The sequence below is a fragment of the Galeopterus variegatus genome, unplaced genomic scaffold (assembly GCF_000696425.1).
Source record: "Galeopterus variegatus unplaced genomic scaffold, G_variegatus-3.0.2 Scaffold6346, whole genome shotgun sequence".
Lineage (NCBI taxonomy): Eukaryota > Metazoa > Chordata > Mammalia > Dermoptera > Cynocephalidae > Galeopterus > Galeopterus variegatus.
The window spans coordinates 14,084-17,122 of NW_007732457.1; the positions used below are offsets into that span (position 1 = coordinate 14,084).

The 3,039-nt window shown below is 34.1% G+C and overlaps 1 protein-coding gene across 1 annotated transcript in view; it reads right to left on the bottom strand.

Annotated features, from left to right (window-relative positions):
- LOC103606148 (fibrocystin-L) overlaps positions 1-3,039 on the bottom strand; it is a gene marked incomplete at both ends in the record, with an annotated part of 125,955 nt that overhangs the window by 11,860 nt on the left and 111,056 nt on the right. Inside the window, one exon of the mRNA XM_008590740.1 lies at positions 625-798. Coding sequence (XP_008588962.1) covers positions 625-798 — 174 coding nt within the window. The remainder of the gene's footprint in view (positions 1-624; positions 799-3,039) is intronic.

Sequence of the window (3,039 nt, forward strand, 5' to 3'; positions counted from 1 at the left end):
GGAAGGAAGGAAGGAAGGAAGGAAGGAAGGAAGGAAAGGAGGGAGGGAGGGAGGGAGGGAACAAATGAATTGGGGAAATCTGAACTGTCATTTGATGATAAGGAATTAATAATCTGCATTAGTTCTGATACTTGTAGATGTTTTCTAAGTCTTTTAGAGTTACGAACTGAAATATTTCTAGATGAAATAATATGTGGTTGCTTCAATACAGTCCATGAACTTGAAGAGAGTGGGTGGAGGTATAGATGAGACAAGACTGGCCAAAATCCATCATTGAAGCTGGTGATGGATACATTGGGATTCATGATACTGTTTTCTCTATTTTTGGTATATGTTTAAAATTTTCCTTAAAACAAAGCAAAAGCAACAGATAATCTGCTGTACTTTTTATAAAATGGTTTCTATTTGGGTGGGAGTCTGGTCTAGCTGTTACCTTAGGTCATTATTAATTTGATAATTCTTACTGTCTTTGAAGATAAAATAAATAGCCAGTAATGATAGGGAATTTAGTTAGAGGATAATGACTGGGCTACGTAAGTATTCCCAAATTATTTAAAAACTGACTAAAAATACAACAGACCATGTTATATTTCATTTAGAAAAATAAATTGAATTTGTACCAACCTTTAAATGTCATCATATTTTCAGTGAATGAGCCAACCAGGACACGTGCACCAAAAGAATCCTTGTACAATCCTGGGTAATCTTCACCAATTATTTTGATGTTCCTACTCAGTATCCCAACATCAGCTGCTAATGCATAACTCTGACCTGTTCCAGGGACATGGTATGTTTCAGCTGCAACAGAAGGACAGCTAGATTATTGCCAATGCTGAGAAATACTTGTATCTGTCTTTGTTAATTTATTTATAGTTTATATGCTAAACAACTGTCTAATATGCCAAAAATCAACAGGAATGCATGAATTGATTAGATTTACATGCCTAAACATATATAGATCACAGACTGAAATTATGATACTCTTATTTATATACTGAAATATAACCATAAGTATTTCTTCTATTTCCACCACAATGATTATTATATTTGGCAATTATGTAGTTATTATTTAACAAAGCTTGAAGGTAGCTTACAATCATTTCAAATTACACATGAAAACACTGCTGTATGCAAATTGAGAAGCGAATTATAACTTTAATAGATGAGAAAATGAGGTAGAGAAGTAAAAGAATTTGCCCAAGGCTATGAGGAGAGTGAGCAGCACATAGAGTAATAAGATAAACACAGAGATGATGATTCTCTCTCCTGACACCTAAACCTTGGTTTGCTCCACTTTTCCTCTGGAATATTTTGTATCAACCACAATTCTTTATAAATATGTAGTAGCATATCAAACACAATCTGTACATTTATATTGTAATGATTTATAAAACATAACCTGAATTACACTCTACATTTATAGAAATCTTATTCAAAACTTTAAGACAAATAGGTCCATTTCAGAGAGAAATGTTTGGTACTTATTTACTTACTTATTTTTTGATTGGAGGAAATATTTAATACATACAGAAAAATGTAAATGACATATTGAGACAGGAAATACAATAACAAAGTGAATACTGAAAATGCACTCAAGAACTAGAATAGTACTAATACCATTGAATTCACCTTATATATCCCCAAAGTTACTCTCTTAAATTTTGCGTTTATTATATCCCTGCTTTTTACAAAACTGTATTACCGCATTTGTATACATTTCTAAACAATATATTATTTCATTTTGGTTTTTTATCAATATACAATGTAGTTGATTTTCGTGTCCCTTTACCGGTTCCTCCTTCCGCCATCTCTCTCCCTGCTCCCACCCAGCAACATCATATCTGCTCACGTCTTAACAAGTTCAAGGAATTGTGATTATTATGTCTTCTTCCCCACCCCACTCCATCATTTGTTTGTGTATTTATTTATTTATTTTTAGCTCCCACAAGTAAGTGAGAACATGTGTATTTCTCTTTCTGTGCCTGACTTATTTCACTTAATATAATTTTTTCTAAGTCCATCCATGTTGCTGCAAATGGTAGTATTTCATTCTTTTATATAGCAGAGTAGAATTCCATTGTGTAGATATCGACATTTTCATTTTGGTTGTTTTCAAGCTCTAAGAAATGGTCACATATTGCAAGTCATTCTGTGACTCACTTTTTTCACTAATACAACACAACCCTGTCGTTATGCATACATGTGGTCCAAAATATTCAAGCATATAAAATGCAGGTCACATCATTTCTGGGTTAATGAAATGATGAGGGCAAGCCGGAAAGGCTAGTTGGCTAGATTTCTGGAAGTCCAGGTGCACAGTTTAAATCCATCCTGGTCCTAACTGCTCCTGGTAGCAGTTGTCTGCTCCTACTGAATATCAGTGGGGACAATTTTGCAATCTGTTCAAAAACTAATTGTATAACAGTTAACTAAACCAATTGTTTTAAAATTAATTGCAATTTAATTATAACGAAAGGTAATATCTTTGATATAACCTTTTGATTTTAAAAAATATGTGATACAGAAAGATAGACACATGTGCTTCTATCAAACTACTGCTTTAAATAGTTCTTTTAAATTTCTTTTTTACGCAGGTCAAATGTCTGCCAGTCTGTACACTTCCTTAGAGCTGGAGATCCCATGAGCATCAGACGCAGCTGAAAGGCTTTTCTAATTTTACATTCATCTGCTCCCACCTCCTGAAGTTCAGATGAAGTTAGCGTGTCAATTGGGGATAGGCTGGGGTGCTGGGAAGGCTCTGCTCCTATAAATGTAAAAAATCATCTTCGGATGTGCTAACTTATTCCTTCTGTTGGGAATTACAGTTTTACCATTTCATTGTAGCTTCTCTAAATGAAGTTCCAACTGGAAATGTATCCATGAAACAAATCAGGACAAAGAAGCTTTGGGATCTAGGGTTCTCAAATTTCAGTGTGCACAAGAATCACCTAGAAGCTTGCATAGAACAAAATATGCCGAGCTGTACCCCACAGAATGAGATATAGTAGGTTTTTGCTGAATATTTGCTGAATGAATGAA